Source organism: Micropterus salmoides, unplaced genomic scaffold, assembly GCF_014851395.1.
Source record: "Micropterus salmoides isolate LMB-PRFRI ecotype aquatic unplaced genomic scaffold, ASM1485139v1 Ms_hic_scaffold_20, whole genome shotgun sequence".
Classification (NCBI taxonomy): domain Eukaryota; kingdom Metazoa; phylum Chordata; class Actinopteri; order Centrarchiformes; family Centrarchidae; genus Micropterus; species Micropterus salmoides.
This window is the reverse complement of record NW_024041151.1, coordinates 15,677,574-15,693,811: the sequence shown is the minus strand read 5'-3', so window position 1 is coordinate 15,693,811 and position 16,238 is coordinate 15,677,574. Positions and strand designations below refer to the sequence as shown.

The following is a 16,238-nucleotide window of genomic DNA, read 5'->3' as shown; positions in this document are numbered from 1 at the left end:
CATCACCAAGCAGACAAACTTGCCATAAATAGAGGCTATTGACGCGGGATTTGAAAAGTTCAATATTTTATTTAGTCTGACCCTTACTGACTGGAGGAGAAAAGATCCAAAACTGCGAAGCAGCAAAAGATCTGACATGCAACGAGCGGGGGCAATAATAAAATCATGTTCCGTGAAGGTGCGCAGATCAAAATATGTATAGACCCCCAGGTTAACTCTTAATTGAGGCTACTTTAATATAATATCTCATTAAAAGTAGACCTAAACTGTGTATTGGAAAAATATATGGTGATATGTTGGGGTAGTTGCCTTGACTAATGGACAGCGAATAGCCTATATTACATTTTATTTTTAATGACTGAATGGTGTCGTTGAGATATTATTTTAGGGCCTTGTGTCATAACTTCTTACAGTAATATCTGTGGTCTACCCTGTGGCATCAGACTACTAAACGCACAGTGTCCATGACCAACCTCTCTGTTTTAAAGTTGGAACACATTAATTACGCAATACTTTATTAGCTATTAAGTACCGCTTATTAAGATAATTGACACTATGCTAGCTGTCTGACCAGACCAGTGAGATTTCACCCAGGATTTGTCCTTTGGGTTGTTCTGGTGTACTGCTGTTATAATAAACCAGTGTTGTAGCCGCTTGGGGGCGTCGTATCTTGGTTTGATTATAGACGCATTGTCGCCTTCCGTGCAATAAAATGGAAGATAGGCCCATCGAAGGCGCCAGGTGAGCAATAAGACAGACCCATTGAGACAGCTTGTGTCATGTTTACACCTATTCACTAGCGCCAGGCTTGCTACATATTAACCAGACAATATACAAATAAAGATATGGCGTTGATAAACTCAAGACTCCAGGTGCACTAGAGAAGGTAATCAAGGGATTTCATTATCTTTTCAGGTTTCATATGGCCTACAGTAACACCTCTTCAGTAGGCGGTACATGGCCCATCAATTAATTCAGTACACTCATGCTGTCACTTTGCAACAAAAAATTTAAAACCAAATATACTGATGCAGTTAGGGAACGAGGGCAGCTATCAATTATGGGTGTCCTCAAATTACTCTTTGGTCAATGTGATAAAACACATGTCACCAAACAACTCGCCTCAGAAGAAATATCGGCCAGATTGCTGCTTGTATTGCATTTCTTTTAGAAATAAATTCCATATACATTTTTTCTTGTATTGCTTTCCATTACCACGATCAAAACTTTAACTCATACTTTATAGTAAACGTCCTACTCTGCAGTCGACCTAATGAGACTAATAAAAAAAAACCCGCTCCATTATAGACCGCAACACCTTGTCTAGTAGGAATTCCAGGTAAGATCTGTGGAGCTGAGAGGATCTTTGGAGTCTCTGCTTCGCCCTGAGTTATCTTAACTGGATTTTTTGAACACAACTTGGACGGGATATCTCCACGTTTAGTTTTCTGAAATGGAGTAAGAAGGCATAGAGACATCCTCACCACCCCAAAACCAAACGGAGTGGCAGGTCACAGCAGTTTTTGTGCAAGATGTAAGGATGTCTTGTCCAATGCCAGCCTTAGATCAGCTCATTTAATTGTGTAGGCCTAAAGGTGACAGTTTCTGTATAGCCCTAATTAGTCCTCATCTATAATTGGTTAAATTGAGGGACACACACTAAAAAAAGACATTTCAATATTTTTATTGAAACTTTCAAGAACACGATGTCGATGTTGTAAACTAGACATAACTCCAATACAACATAACCCATTGACAACTTATGAAACACAAAAGAAACCTTCATATTTTCGATTATGCGGCACTTTTACGATCAGGTTCGCAAAGTATTTTAATAACAGAAAAATAGTCCACTTAAGTCACACTTCAGCGACACTTCTTTTGCTCTTCTCAACAAAAAAAGAAGATTTTTTTTAAGCCATTGGTGCAGTGCGTTGTCGCTTTTTCATTCGTTTTAAACAGTAGCACTTCACACAGGGGGAGGAAAAATGAAAATACAATGGCACATGAGTGTGAATAACTAGCTCAGTGGATATTTGGGGAGGAATAAAGTCCATATTTTAAGAGGGGTATAAATGCAGATGGCAACAAAAGGATAATAGCCCACAAACTATCTTTACACAGGTATATCGACAATAAATTAAGAACAGATCCCTAGAAACAAACTACTCCGTTGTATTTACACGCAATAACAATATGAAATAATTACATAAATATTTTATATATCCCTATGTACACCTTTTAAATCAATACTACCTTTCATTTCTTTTCATATTTAAATTCCTGCTTCCCTTTGCCTGTTGGACATTTGGGCTAAATTCCGCATGCTTGGGCCATAGTTTTGTCCCGGAGCACCAATCATGTCAATAGGCCTATTCTGATTTCAAAAAGGAAGGAAAATACTTAAAAAAAAAAAATTAATAACCTAATTAAGAAGAAACTTAAGCAAATGGATTGTGTTGGTTATATTCAGAACAGAATATTTTTTTCATAATTTTCGTTTGAGTTTTTTAGTGTTAAAATAACATTCGGTGGGGGGTGTTAGGGGGCATGCAACATTTGGCCAATCAATCAATTAATAGTGTACAACAAAATACAGCAGTCTTTATAAGGTAGGTTAAACTGTAGTGAATTCAAATAAGTCAAATCAATTCAGAGTGCATATTAAAACATTTCTCCTGGTGTAGGCTACAATAAAGTTAGGAGACAGGACACAGCAGCAACTTCTCCTAAACCTATAAGTCACACCCATGCCAAACTTTTCAGTTTCAATACTTGTACGGTATTCAAATGACAGGAAAAAAGTGTTGTTTAATTTAATCAAAAAAAAAAAAAGAGAAGGAAAAATATACATATCAGATGTGGATTAACCAAAGTGCATTTCAGAAACTAAACGTCCAACAGTTCATGTTTTTTAGTTGTTTTTTTTTTTTAACCTGCATGGATCTATGAGGGTGTCCTCCTACTGTTAATGTCTTCATCAACACTTTTCATGACAACAACGAAACAAGAAGCAGGTGGTGGGTTTAAAAAAAAAACAGAAAAAGAAAGAAAAAATCCTAGGGGGACCCGCTCCGTGGCCTGTCCTGATTTGAGTCCAGTCCACTGACCAGGCGCTGGATGCTCTGCAGTTCGTTAGCGGCGTCTTTCTCCGTGCAAGTTTTTGGGGACATGGAAACCGAGCCGGAGGATATGGTGGACGAGTGACTGGTCACCTCCGATGTGGAATCCAGGGTGACAGCAGACACGGGGCTGGCTGGGACAATGCCGTCCCCCTTTAGCTCTGTCCCGCTGCCGGCCATGGAGGGCATGGCGGTGGTGAGCAGGGTGCTGTCCGGTACCGTCATGGGGAGGGTGTAGGGGCTGTACCTGAGTCGGGGGCGCACTGCGTTCAGAAAGGGGTGCCGGTGCACCGAGGAGGAGGCAGCGGAGGAGGCTGCCGCAGCTGCTGCCATGTACGTGTAAGGGTAAGGAAACAAACTGCCAAACGGAGACATGGCAATGCCCTGTGGAGAAATGGATAAACTGAGTGTAAGACAAGTAAAGGCTGGATTTAGACTACTAATACTATCAAACAATTAACAAAACTTAATTTATCAAACACTTAGTAGTACAACACGTGCGTGTGTGTGAGAGAGAAAACAATAGAAGGAAAATGCATGGTGATAAACTGTTTTACCAGACTGCTGCCTTTGCTGTATGTTTTTGGATTAATGTCGTGGAATAAATATGTGAAAACAATCATTTAAAGTGATCTTCTTGTGCTTTACTTTCAAAGTCCTCGGTTAAGAGTTTTTTTTTTCATACTGACGTTATAAATGCCTTGTTACAATGACGTTGTCTGACACTCTACTTATGGATAACAAAACGTAGATCTGATTTAGGCAACACATAATCAATCTGTAGTGCTTTCAATGCTTCCATTCACACAGGTTTCCACACAAATCTAGTTCGGACAAAATTTTCTGGAGCCAAATTTCAACAACATGTAAACAAGCGTTGGTGTTTGTTGGAGAATTTGTATACGAATAAAAAAAATCCTGTTTCCTGATGCTGCAGTCAAACAAAAATGAGCTGTAGCTATAACACTTGTTGTGACAATAAAAGAAAAAGACACATTTGTTGTCCATTAAAACGTAATGTTGTTTCTCTCTGAGCCAGTCAGGCATGTTAATCACGGTTGTGGCTCTAAAACACAGACTTAATGAGCTCATATTGCTTAACACCTCTAGCTGTTTCAAAGAGTCTCAAATATGTTTAATAACTGATCATCTTATATCTTTAACAACAATGCAAGAGGAAAACGAAAGATAATAAAGACTGCTGTAGCCTAGCCAGTCAAAAAAATGCAGTTGATTGCTTTACGTTTCATATTAGCCTATTTGGCAATACAAACAAAATAAACAAAGGCGCCAACACACACACACACACACACACACACACACACATATCCAAGCCCTATGGTCTGCTGTACTATCAACCCAACATGTGCTTTAACATGCGAGTGGGCCTAGGCCCAAAAAAACAGGTTTTACCTGGGATGCCAAGACATGTTGTTGCAGATGAAAGGGCAGGCCTGGCGCTCCCGTCAAGCTTTGCGAAGGTGATGCCATGCTAGTCGTGTCTATGGTGCTCACCCCTCCCGTGGACACAGCTGCCAATAGTGGCCCCATGCCCGCAGCCATGTTTGAGAATGCACCTCCCATGTTGAACTGACTGGGGTGCAAGAGAAACGGATGCGCACTCCCAAGGTGATTGAAAAACTGTTGTCCTGTTAGGCCTGTTGGAAATCCAAAATTATGCAAGTGACTGTGGCCTATGTGCGCGCTGTCAGTCTGAACAGTCAAAGGCATGAAACTGTCTTTGCTGATTGGCCTGCACTCGTCCGTTTTGGGCTGGTCCAGGCTCGGACTCTTGAGTTCTTCTCCAGAGCGGGTGGTACTGGAGATGAGGGTGATGGGGCTCTGTCGAGAGTCTGCCTGGCTTTTCTCAGTCCTAGGGCCGCTGTCGCGGTTCCTGCTGGTAGAGTCACTGTTACTAAAGGGATGCCCCTTAGTCGCGGTCGCCTCGTGATCCTTCCCGTCCTCCGTGGTAGTGGAAATCTTGCTGGAATCAGGACCGTCTTTGATGTGTCCATCTTTGCTCTCATCGTCGCTGTCCTCATCGCTGTCGCAGAAATCTGTTAAAGCAGGGAAAGTAGAAGCTATCAGTTGCCTTTCTACACATTGTTGAATCATGCTAAAAATAACCGCCATTATCAGCCATGTTGCAGTTAACAGACCTGTTAAATAGACCTGCATGACACTTTTTACACTATAGGAGGACAATAAAACAGTAAATCATCTACAACGTTTATTTTCCACATTTCCCAATAATGTCTGGACGCATACAAAACATAAGTGCGTGGCATTCGTTTTTAAAAATGTATTTATATTATGTATTTTTGTATGAGACTCATATCTTCCTTGTTGACAGAAATGTGTCTCATCAGTTAGTGAGCATATTCATGTTTTCCTGATGTTTTACTGATGATCTCAATAAGACAGACTGCAGACTGCTGCTCTATAAATTTCCCCAGTGTGCATGGGCTGACCATGAGTGATCGGCTAATATTATTATATTAACTGTAACTACTTTACATTCATAAAGTTTCCTCTTATTCTACGCATCATGTCGTAAAAAATCTTGCCACAATAGATCTTTTACGACTTTAAACACGACTTGTGATGAGAGCTGTGACTGGCTGTGGGGTCTGTGAGCCTACCTTTCAGGTGTGGGGGGCCCACGGTGGACACGGCAGGGGACGAGGCCTGGCCGAAGCACTTAAAAGAAGCCTGCTCTCCTGAGGAGTCGTCTGAAGCCCCGTTCTCCTTTTTCTGCTGCTGCTCCTCGTATGAACGCATGGACTGCAGGGCCAGCTGTTTCCTGTGCACAAGTACCCTGGTTATTATAGGTGGTGGCCACCATTCTCAGGTCAGAAACAATATTAGCAGCACGATGAAAGGTGTGGAAGGTTATTTAGACTGTACACCTAAGGTTATGGAGCTCCTGACTATAGGCCTGACTCACCAGTTCGGCATGTGAGAATACGAAATCCAATACAGTGTCATTGCTTAAGCAGGCCCGTTTCTCCACTGATCTTGCCATTTCACATTGCACATTATAATTTTTTTGAGATGAAGAAGAAGATTTAAGATTGATTAGTGAGTGAAGATGGCAATGAAAACAACTCCATTAAACCCTGATCCCGTTTCTGTTACCACCAGTGCTATGAGGCTTAGCCTACAGTGAACTAGAGCCAATTAAGCTATTTGATTAGAAAGTGAAGAGCAAGACTCCCTGTGGGTTACTGTGGAAGCTTTGACGCGGGTTTTCATAAACTCTTCTCCTCTCTTACCTCTTTTCCCGTCTCCCATTGCCCGTGTCACGGAATCCTTTGGCAAATGGGTTGTGGTCAATTTTCAGCTGGGTGATCTGAAATAATTCAAATGATGCGTAAATATTAGGCTAATGAAATGCCCATATATTTTACAATTGCAGGTGAAGCACCAAAGCTGGGGCTAATTTCTGCACGTTTTCAATACAAGGAGATTATTGGCTAAAGCTAGGCTACAAGCAAGCACAAGCGCCACAGAGAGCACAGGATGGTGAAATAAGCTGCTTTTTTTGTGTGTGTAAACGTTTGCAAAACTTTACTCCCACACCACTTCCTCTCAGTCTCTGGCAGTGTTACCACTGCACATGGCAGGGAGGGGGTATCAAAGAATTGAGGAGATGATTTTCATTATTTTTGTCTTACAGAGAATAAAATATTACCATGCAGTCTGGCACAACCAAAATGCCCCCCTTCCCCCTTTTCCCATTCAACCGCACAGTGTTGCCCCTCTTCTTTTTCTCATTTCTCAACCCCCAACCCTTTTAGTTTCTCTCTCTCACACACACACACGCAGAGGGAAAGTCTGGGTCTGTGCCAAATCCTTTCCACGTGATTAAATATAAGGAAGACAACCTGTATAACATTCCTCAGAATTATTACTTTCCTACCACAGGCTGGTGAATAGTATGGCACTTACTCGCAACATCATCCCCCCACTGCGATACTCCACTCTCACAGGCTCTAACAAATATGACGTCTTTCATATTTTATGACGACAAAATGGTGCAGAGAGTGGAAGACAGGGAGGAAAGCGCGTCTGACAGGGCAAGGGACACACACAAGCTGTATTTTAGAAAATATTCGGGATATAATGTTAAGCCTATGATTGTGCTTACCTTGTCATTTTGATAAGCAGTCACGGCAATGAAATCCGTTTCGGGGAAAACATAAGTCCTGAAGGTACTGTATGGGAGTTTGAGAATATCGTTGGCCCTCACAATGTGAAATCGAGGCTGATATTTGTGCATCGAGTTAAGTATGGTCTGCAACACACACAATCACAAAAAAAGAAAAAGATTAGCGCACCACTGATGTGATCGTTGTTACAGAGTAGATCCTTGTTGTTCACATGCTCTTAAATTTGAAAGCAGAAGTCACATCATGAGGAGGAAATAAATCTTGCAAAGAAAGCTGCGCTTTAAAATTTGCAAATCATTTTAAAAATATCGTGGAAAATATATTCGGTGGAATATTTCAGTTAACTGAATGAAGATAGATCCACGAGTGTCTAGGCCTACATAAATATAGGCTTAATTGTTTTTCGTAATAATTATAATAACTGTTCATATGCCATTTTATGTAAGATTATCTCAAAATAGTGAAATGTGTATTTTTGCATTGGTGTCTTATCTTGGTCAGGTCATAGCCTACATAAATCTCATGAGACTTCTTTTGCTTAAATAAAAACAAACACAAATAAAAACATCAAAATGCAAATTCATAAGACATGTGGCTTAGCAAAAGGGTAAGTTTGATAAATAGGAAAATTGACATACATTAGTTGAACTTACAAATCCATGCTTGTCGGAGATGTTATTTGTCAGCTTGAGTTTGTGAAAATTGACGACTTTTGACATCCACTGTTCACCAGTAGCCGGACTGTCCGGGTGAATGTACATCCTCTTTGGCATTTCGGGGTCGGCCTTCCCTGCCACCATCCAGCGGGAGTTATGAAATTTGTACCTGCAGTCGTCGGCTGCAACTATATCCATCAAGAGAATATATTTGGCCTTCTTGTCCAGACCAGTGCATCTCACTTTGAACGGGGGAAACATCCGCCTGTGACGGAGGAAAACAAATGATCAGCATTCTTGTGGTGGCAAATAAAAAATACGCTTCAAATATTCAACAATATAAATAAAAAGCTGTCATATTTATAGATAGACATAAATTAAAAAAAAATCTTAAAAAGTGTGTTGTATCGTTTGATAAACGTGTGTGATGTAGCCTGCTCTTAACATATCTGCTCAACATAAATCAGTCAAAAAAGTGTAAAAATATTTAAAAAAAGTTCAGTAAAAAAAATAAAATGTGTTCTTCTACTATATCCCTGATTAGGCAAACAAGTCAACGCTGTTTGGATAGTGTCTTAATTTTTAATGCCTTGATAGGCCTACACACAGCAGCCATCTTTGTATACTGTCACTGTGATGATGACGAAAATGATTTAGTCAGAGCTCCACACCGTCAAAGTTGATATTTCAGCGGAGTAATCCGTCACTATGTAAAGTTTTGACAAACCGGGCATGAAAATGAACACGATTATAAGCAAGCCAAATTTTTTTATAGCCTACGAGGAAATACAGATCAGTGAAGTTTAACGCTACTGTAACTGGAGGCTTAATATTAATAATAATATTTATACAGCAGCCAGTCCCTTCATTCACACAATAATGTCAACGCTAACAACTGCTTTCTGACAATTAAAGACATTTTGTAATCGTGTTCAGTTTTATCACAGACCTCTGAGTTTGCAGGCTATATGGACACACAGGAAGTCGCAGCTTTATCTCAGTTTTTGGCTTAGTATTTCTATCGAGCTAAAAATTAAGTATGTTCTGTTTGCGTTTTTATTTTAGACTGCACAACTTTACTATTGCATAATAAATGTCATATCTACATTGCAATTGTGAGACAGTTATGCTGCAATCTATAATAAATTAACACAAATTAGACTAATAGAGTTGAGAGCGTTGCACGCAGGCATCTGCATGTCATTTCATATATTACATTTTTAGAATGAAGGCACAGAAAAGTAATTTTTACCTTCCGGATTTTGTGATCACCATCTCAGTGCCTCTCTTGTGGAAAAGTTCCCAAAGCTCCTTGGCTTCCAGGTGAACTTTAGGGTCATCTTCCACCTCCTCCTCAGGCTCCAGAGTCTTCATAGGCCTGAGGTGGGCGGCCGCAGCCTGGTGCCCCAGTGAAGAGAAGTGCAGGCCGGTCTCCGCGGCTCCCATCAGCTGGTCCATGATCGGCTTTCCCAGGGCGCCCGGCAGAGACAGGGAGCCGCTATGAGGGAGAGCCAGAGCCGGGAAGAAAGGAGGCTGGTGACCCAGCATTGCACTCATGGCAAATTCCGGACCCCGGTGAGGTATAAACGGATGATATGCCATACTTGATCCTTGTATGACTGGATCTCTCATCAGGAAGTTCATCCAAGTGCCGGCAACAAATGTAGACGACTGGTCGGATGTGATACAATATCTCTAACTACAGTGAAGCCTAAGCACAAGAGGAGAAAAGGAAGACAAAATAAAAAAGAGGAAAAAATCAAGCTGGAGTTTGAAAGCTTTGGAAATTCCTCCTTCAACTCTGCAGAAATAAGCATCCACTTATTTTTCACAAGTTGCTGGGGAAATATCTACGGCCGTTTGCTGTGTTTTGATCAAAAGTCTGCAAAGAGAAATGTCAAAATGTTCTCCATTATTCTTCAAAAGTGCTGTGAGACCGATTTTCTTCAGAGCTTGACGCGCATCGGACACCTTTCTGAGTCTCGCTGGCTTGCGGACATTAGTCGAATTAAACCAACTCGGGTGAGTCACTTAATTGACTGCAGTGCATTCTTTCTCTTCTGCTTCTGTTTACAATATCGGCATTCCTGTTAAAATGCGTTCCTTCTTATTGGCTTCAGTCCTGCAGCGAGGGCGACGTGTTGAAATATTTCGATAGCGCCGAATAATCCCCCTGCCTTTACTTGCTCCGGACATGCACCATCACACGCACACACACACTTTATTCTTCCTCTCTCTTTCGCGCACACACACATTTCAGAGAAAGACGTGTGCAGAGAAAGGAGTCCACTGACGGCCAGAGAGAGAGAGAGGTGGTAAGGTCCCAGCTCCGTGATTTTCCTAGCGCCTCTGTGGCCCATAGGGCTTCATACTGTATGGATGTGTTGCATGTTACGAGTAGCAGCGCTGCGTTTGATTGGCTCTTTGACGCTTTCGGACCAATTGTGTGGCTGCGTAGGCGTGGTTTTAACAGGTCGGGTGGAGGGGACAGACTTCAGACTTATAAAAAGGTGTTTAGAAACTCAAAAGGGCTTTGCCGTGAAAACACCACCCTGCCCCAGTCAGTGTTGTGTGAATATGCCAACATCGTTATAGAAGTTGCGCTATCGGTCGGTCTGTGAGACCAAGCGAAGGGGAGAGAGCAGACAAGCCAAGCCGGGGAACCGGTACGCTTTGTCGGCGAGATGTTATGATCTGCCGGGCTGCTGACTTCCTCCTCTATCCCATAGCACAGCACTTTTCTTAGGCTTTGTGAGCACAATTATATTCAATCATAAATATGTGTATTTTATGATTTACCGGGAGGCTATTCCAATAGCGATCTGCTACGTTTCCAGATATTTAACAGCGCAGAAAAGCAGCAGGGTTGCCAACATTTCCTTAACATTCTCCTTTGAAATCTTAGCTCAGGAAAATATGACTTGGTGATGGGATGAGGCGCTCGATGATACGTTCATGTTGTCTAATGTTAAGAAAAATATTATGACGCCGCTGAAACGGCCAATAATTGTTTATTAAGATATTTAAAGCTATTGGTCTTATTTTGTTAGAATGCTTATGGATGTAAAGTTATTATTTTTTCTAATATTGTCATTTTGGATAATTAGGCATACACTTTGCTATAATGTCTTCATTAACACTTCTCTCCAGATTAAATTTGTGTTTGAGTCAGTAAAAGAGTGAAAATACTCAGAATCTGTGTGTTGTAAAAACATGTACTCCGCATCTTTTACTGATTAAACACAAAGAGCTGATGAAGCATCTTGGATGAGTGGCAAAGCGTTTTTCAACTCTAGTGGATATTTTAATTTTGACTTGAAATGGCATTTTATAAGTTGACCAGAGTCGGAGCCTGATCGCACCTTATAACAAGTTTGCGTTCAATCAAGCAGAAGAGCTGAGTCTCCGTGCGCACTGGGGTTTGTGTGTTATCAGTTATTGTATCAAAACGTCTATGTTTTTGAGTCATACCAGTCAATTCTGTTATTAAATATAGCACGCTTTCCCGGAACAACTGTCTCTGGGAAACAATTAAATTCTAGACCCATCTACAAAGTGATATTTGGACAGGCTGCTCCAAGTAGCCTAGGTGTCATTGATAATACTTTTTTTGAATAAGCAGATATTTTTGTTTATGTGAAGTAGAATACAGTTTTCATACTCTAGTTTCATACATCCACTATAATATTGAAGCCTATAGGTCTAGACTACTATCAGTCGCATTGGCTACGGTTAAGCAGTGGATTTGAATAAGGCTTATAAACAGACTTTATACTCTACTAAAACGCCAATTAGAAGTGGGTCACAATAATATTGCTTCACTGCAACGCATCTGAAGAAGTGTGCACCATATTGACAGAGCCACGCTAGAGCGCTCTAAAATGCTATTTAACCACAAATTCGCAAGTAAACTACAGAGAGCCATGGCCGGTCAGCCACCTTGGATAAACATTGACCATCAATTCTCAGTCAATTGTCTGTCTCCGTGGATCCAGGCTGGACCACAGCGTGGTAGATCTCAAAGTCCTTGAGGGCCTATACTGAATCATGGCAACGTGCTCCATTCAATATTTTGCATCAGTCCACTAATATTAATGCCTCAGCAAAATACTGAAAATGAGTTATTGTCTGATATTTGAAACATTAAAATGTGTAATTTACTTGTTGCACACTTGTTATCTGGTATTGTTTTGGGGCTTGGAGCTTGAAACAGTCTCAGGGCTCATACTGGGAGTTGAAAGCATTTACTTCAGCTGAATTTCTATTCGGCACTGCTCATGCATGCAAGTAGCCAGAAGCCTCTGCTGTCATGTTAGGCAGGTTTTGTTCATTGCAGCTCAATTGTTGTTTATCACGATATGTCACAGTGCCCTCTTCATTATAGATGACAAGGTGTTGTTTTTGGAAACTGGCCCTCTAACACTTGTGTGTGTGTGTGTGTGTGTCCCTGTATGTGAATGTGTGTAAAGTAGAGTGGTTTGTATGCATATACAGTATATTCCCCAGGGGCGATGCACAAGGATATTTGACTTATGTTTTGCATGCTATTGATTTGCTAGAGAAAACAAATGTGATAGCTGTTAATAAGCCACAGCACTACCTGACTTAAAGAAAATCTAACACCACTCCAAGTCAGTAGCGGAATCTCCAGCCTACGTGGGGGCCTTCCATCCTTCTCCTTGTCTGTGAGGTCATGTCTGTGTCAATTACTGTGGCTTATACTTCTTTAAACACTCACCCCCATTAGCAGCACATTTCAATTTAGAGGAAGGTGTCATCAAAGAGGAAGCAGTGTTGACACGGCGGCAGCCTTTCAGTCTCTTCGGCCAAGCTGGGTTCATTAGCTAAGCAAGTCGAGAATGGTCAATACACTATATAAACTTTTACAGGGTTAGGGCTCTCAGGGACTCCAAGAGACTATAAAAAGGTCTGAGCTGACACTACTGATTGATGAAGCCAACTTTGTCAGCGCTTCCCTTTTATACATCTACAGAGATCATGCATACCAAAATCAAAAGGGGCAGTATATTCGTCTGGACAGGCTCTAAAATCTCTCACTCCACGTGGGTGGGTGTTTCTTCGTGGGATGAGGGGTGGAGGGCAGCTTGTGCTTTAAACTTTTCTGATGTGTAGAAGCATCATGCAGTACTGTCCAGGCAAATTTGGTGTTTTTCATTGAAGAATGTGTTTTAGCACATTAGCATTTAAGTGGAGAAGCAGTACCTTCCATATGGTTCTGCAGTGCAATTATTTTTAATGGCAACCAATATGTGTTTCATTGAATATTATTACTATTTACCCCCTTTCCTAACCTCCCAATATTATCAATGAAGAAAAACTGCATTAAGGTCATGGGTTACGAAGCCTCAATGCCCTGACTACACACAACAGCTATACTGTGTAGGTTCATTAAGCAAAGCTTCAAAGACATTCCTGGAATTGATCATGGAGCTGCAAGTGATGTAATGTATGCTGTCCTGTTTATTTGCAGATTGTTAATGATAAGCAAGGACAGACTTGGTGGCACCGCTCCTGAATAGAGGAGATTGTCTGCTGAGAGTCATCAACCCTAACACGACATGATAGGGAAAGGAAACATCACAAGATTAGCATGTTCAACTACTACAGTGACTCCAAACTTCATTATGGACATCCCGACACAAAGCGGAGGGGAAGATGTTCAGTTGACCGCGTAATGACTTTCCAAATGCAAACCATTTACCCCCAAGATTTTGGTGGGGCTAAAATTGATCAATTGTGGCTATTATTGCCCCAAAAGGGTGCAGATTGTAAAATGCCCTTTCTAGAATCACACACGTTTTAGTCAATTGGCAGGAGGAATGATAAACTCTTTACCTGTCGATGAATTGTCCCTGTCAGGCATTTTTAGTGAAGTCAACCCTTGCTCTCATCAATTTTTGTGCTGGCCGTTATGGGTATTGATGAAAAACAATTTTAGTTAATTAGGGGATGTTCTTATTGATGGCAGCGCATTGACTACAGATTGACAAGGAAAATGGTTGTGTGCTGGGGGGACATTTGCTCCCGTCATTGTGGCTGTTCATCAACAGTGACTCAGGCTCATAACTTTTAAGTTACTACCATATAGTTAAGGAAGAGGCAACTGAAAGGTTAAAAATGGCATGTTTAGCTTTTCTAAATACAGCAATACTGATGCTAAAAGGTCCTGATTTTTATCTCTATAAACAACAGAAACTGTCTGACACAAACAATCAGATCAATCAATCTGATTCTTTCATAAATTGATTGGTAACAAGTAAAATGAGATCAGTGTTATGAATTCATCAGACATTTTAAAATGAATGCTATTACACATTATAATAAATTAGACCTGAACTGTGACTTAAAATGTGACTGGACAATTATTTCACATCTACACATTGTAAATATCAAGATTACATGCATTTATGTGATTTATAAAAATCATATTTAGGTCAGAATTCATAAGAGTTTATGTTTTGTTTGACTGGCCAGAAGGCAACTAAACGCTTGCTTAATGGTTCCTATTCATGTAAAACAAGCTTTGCTCATTATCACCTGTTGCTGTACAATACAGTAAGGACAGAGCAGCTGCCTTTTCAAAGGTACATTGTACACAGCACTATTAGAACAAACTAGTCCAGTGGCATGCGTCACCTGTAGAGCATAATGCAGGGGATTTGTCTACTCAGCCCCATAAACAGCCGCCAGGCCTTTTCTGCAGCTACAAGCTGTGTGATCAAGATGCTCATGGTAAATGCCTCAGATGTGGACCATGTGTCAAAACTTTAGGTTGCCTTACATGCCACCACTCGCCAAAATGGGAGATAAGCATCTTTCCCCTTGAATCTTGTTGAAACCAGTTTTGCATGCTAAAAAGCAAACAATAGCAAATAGGAAACAGAAAATCCTCAGGTTATTTGTCATCAAGTTAGCACAGTGTAAATATGTTCCCGTTGTGTTCATGAAAGGCATCAGTTAGGGTCCTTTTGCGGTTTGAATCAAAAAAGTATTGTGGGTTTGCATTGTGCAGTGGGCAGGGAGGTGCCCTAACGTGGATATCGGCTGTCCGTTTAGCCTCCCCACCATCGGCATCAACATTGTGCTGCTTTGAGTTTATAGTCTCACGAAGTTGTAAGGTTTTGCCATTGAGTTCAACCTCAAAACCCAGTGCTTTTAAGAGGAGATTGGTATAAAGCAGTGCATTCCTCCACCGAGGGAATCTTGGGCTAAGGGGTTAGGGTGGCTTCTCTCTAGAGGTTAAGTGGGATAAGTGTGTGGCTCATGTCAACCCCACTACCCCCCAATAGTTTCTGGAAAATTTGCAATGGGGTCAGATTGGATTACTGTGTTTTTGTATTTACATGGAGACATAGGGCTTTGAAATGGAAAACCATAGGCGGAAAAGCAAGTGCCATGCAGTCTGAAAGGCTGGGTAAAAGAAACCAGCACTGATTTCCACTGACAGGACGGTTGAATACATGTCTTTTATGTCTTTCTGCCCCACAATCAGACATTTTGTTGCAGAAAATGGTGATTGGGGTAAATGGATCAAGTGCAATACCAAGCTTTAAAGTAAATCCATGGTAAGTACTGTGATGGACATTGAATAGGTAATAAGGAGGTTTCAGGCATCACGCTTATGCTCCCAGATATACCACATCATAGCTGTGACTGTGGCTTCAAGGCAGCTCCTTAAATGCACTTAAGGAATTTTGCTGCACAGTTTTGCCACATAAACAGGAGTATACCCCATCCCAAAATTACCTTATCAAAACTCACTAAGGTGTCAGTTCCCCTCAAGGTAAACCGGGTCTTCCTGGATTTGTGCCTCAGGTTGTCTGTCGTTTTTCCTGTTCAACCTTGTTGCAGACCTGCTGGGATGGGTTTCCTGGGTTATTTCGGGAAGGATTCTCCAGCCACTCCCTACAGGTGCTGTGTGCAGGCCTGAGCCCATAATCCACCCTTTTCAGTGCAGATTTCACTGCACCTCGTCCCGACTAGGATTTGTTGTACTGAGCAGTAGATGAAGAATTAAAACAGCATTCACTTATGTAACAAGAATTTGGAGTTTATTAAGAGGTGAATCTTGATTTCAGTCCGTAGCGATACCTCAAGGAAATAACTATGAAATTCTATTTTCCACATAAAACAGAAATCAGCTTGTACCACACATTAAATAAAAAATCCAATTTATTTAAAATACATCAAAGCCAGTATTTAATTTTGCACTCTTAAAAGTGTAGGCCTATGCAGGTTTTGGAATTTGTAGTAATCTGGTGAGATTC

General features: G+C 41.1%; 1 protein-coding gene and 1 long non-coding RNA gene across 3 annotated transcripts in view; one reads left to right on the top strand and one right to left on the bottom strand.

The window, feature by feature from the left end:
- Positions 1 to 1,668: 1,668 nt before the first annotated feature.
- Positions 1,669 to 10,305, bottom strand: tbx3a (T-box transcription factor 3a). 2 transcript variants are annotated; one of them, XM_038734329.1, is made up of 7 exons: positions 9,203 to 10,305; positions 7,933 to 8,215; positions 7,273 to 7,419; positions 6,398 to 6,474; positions 5,765 to 5,925; positions 4,536 to 5,179; positions 1,669 to 3,506 (listed from the first exon to the last, which is right to left on the bottom strand). In XM_038734329.1, the coding sequence occupies exons 1-7, from the start codon at positions 9,592 to 9,594 to the stop codon at positions 3,060 to 3,062; spliced, it is 2,151 nt and encodes a 716-aa protein (XP_038590257.1). In that variant the 5' UTR covers positions 9,595 to 10,305; the 3' UTR covers positions 1,669 to 3,059. The 2 variants fall into 2 exon arrangements, with proteins under 2 accessions (XP_038590257.1, XP_038590258.1); XM_038734330.1 differs by having other exon boundaries at positions 7,948 to 8,215.
- LOC119914805 overlaps positions 9,871 to 16,238 on the top strand; it is a 48,416-nt gene continuing 42,048 nt past the window's right edge. Inside the window, exon 1 of the long non-coding RNA XR_005446843.1 lies at positions 9,871 to 9,972. This is a non-coding gene — a long non-coding RNA (uncharacterized LOC119914805). The remainder of the gene's footprint in view (positions 9,973 to 16,238) is intronic.